Here is a 1,392-nt window from a genome sequence, read left to right on the forward strand (position 1 = left end):
TTCCTGCTCATTGCCTCTGTCTCTGTTTCTCTCTCTCTCTCTCTGGCAAGCGCAAATGCCCTAAGGAAAAAAACACTAAAAAAGAGAGAGATCTCACATCCCTTTTTTTTTTTAAATTTTGGAGAGGTTGTCACTATAGGGCACTTGCCAGACAGACAGAGAGAGACAGAGAGACAGAAAGCGAGAAATCACCCCCCAGGGGGGATGGTCACGCCGCAATCCCTTCTCCTCCATTCTCCTCGCGGGATCTTGGGCACGCATGGACATGCACCCGGCGTGGGTTTAAGCCACCGGGTCCGGGACTCGACCCGCAGTCGACTACATGGGAGTCCAACGACGTAGCCATGAGGCCAGCTGCTGGCCCCAAGACCTCACATGCATTTTGCAGATGAGAAACCCGAGGCTCAGAGAGGTGCATTTGCTCAGCAGAACAGCAGGGCTGAGCCACAGGTCTTGGGCCAGTCTGGGTTTCTCCCTGAGGGCATCTCAGAGTCTGAGTCCCCAGGTTCCCAGGGCGGCCCACGCTCAGGGACTTCCATGTCTCTTCGATGTCTCCGCAGCGGGCCCGGGAGTCCCTGGATTGTGGCGCGGCACCTACGAGTCCGCTTGGAGGCGGCGTCATCCGGAGACGCTTTTCAGGGACGCCGACCGCTGTCCAATCGCCTCGGGCTCCCTGGAGAGGCGGAGCCCAGCCCGGGCGTGGTGTTCACCATCGGGGCTCGAACTGCCGACAAGAACCACAGTCCTGCCCCGGGCAGGTGAGGAGGAAGTGGGGGGGGGACCAAGGGGGTCAGTCCAAACAGGGAGGGCACCTCATCTGAACCTTTCTCTCTCTTTATTTTTTTAAGTTTTTGTTATTGAGACCAGCAGATGACTTCATGGTTACATGACTGGACTCTCACAGAGTCGTCTGCGGTTCGAGTCCCGGACGCAGTAGCTTAAAACTCACAGCAGGCGCGTGTGCGTGCGTGCCCAAGATCCCAAGAGGAGAATGGAGGAGAAGGGATTGTGGTGTGGCCATCCACCCTGGCAGGGGGATTTCCCCCTTTCTGTCTCTCTGGCGTGCGCAAGTGCCCTATAGCAAAAATCTCTCTTGAAACAAAGTTTTTGCTACTGTGTGTATGCACTCATTGGAGAGAGACAGAGAGAACCAGAGATGTGGAAAGTGAGAAATCACCCCCCAGGGGGGATGGCATTCCACAGTCCCTTCTGCATTCTCCTCTGGGATCTTGGGCACGCACGCACACACACACATTGGCACGAGTTTTAAGCTTCCGGGTCTGGGACTCGAACCTCAATTTACTATGTGGAAGTCCAGTGATGTGGGAGTCCAGTGATGTAGCCATTACACCAACTTCTGGTTTCTTCTTTTTTTTTTTTTTTTATTTTTTC

At 54.7% G+C, this 1,392-nt stretch overlaps 1 protein-coding gene across 1 annotated transcript in view; it reads left to right on the forward strand.

The window, feature by feature from the left end:
* PDE4C (phosphodiesterase 4C) overlaps window positions 1-1,392 on the forward strand; it is a 51,168-nt gene that overhangs the window by 15,759 nt on the left and 34,017 nt on the right. Inside the window, 2 exon segments of the mRNA XM_014587283.2 lie at window positions 561-643; window positions 645-758. Coding sequence (XP_014442769.1) covers window positions 561-643; window positions 645-758 — 197 coding nt within the window.

The sequence above is a fragment of the Tupaia chinensis genome, unplaced genomic scaffold, assembly GCF_000334495.1.
Source record: "Tupaia chinensis unplaced genomic scaffold, TupChi_1.0 Scaffold000201_1, whole genome shotgun sequence".
NCBI lineage: Eukaryota > Metazoa > Chordata > Mammalia > Scandentia > Tupaiidae > Tupaia > Tupaia belangeri.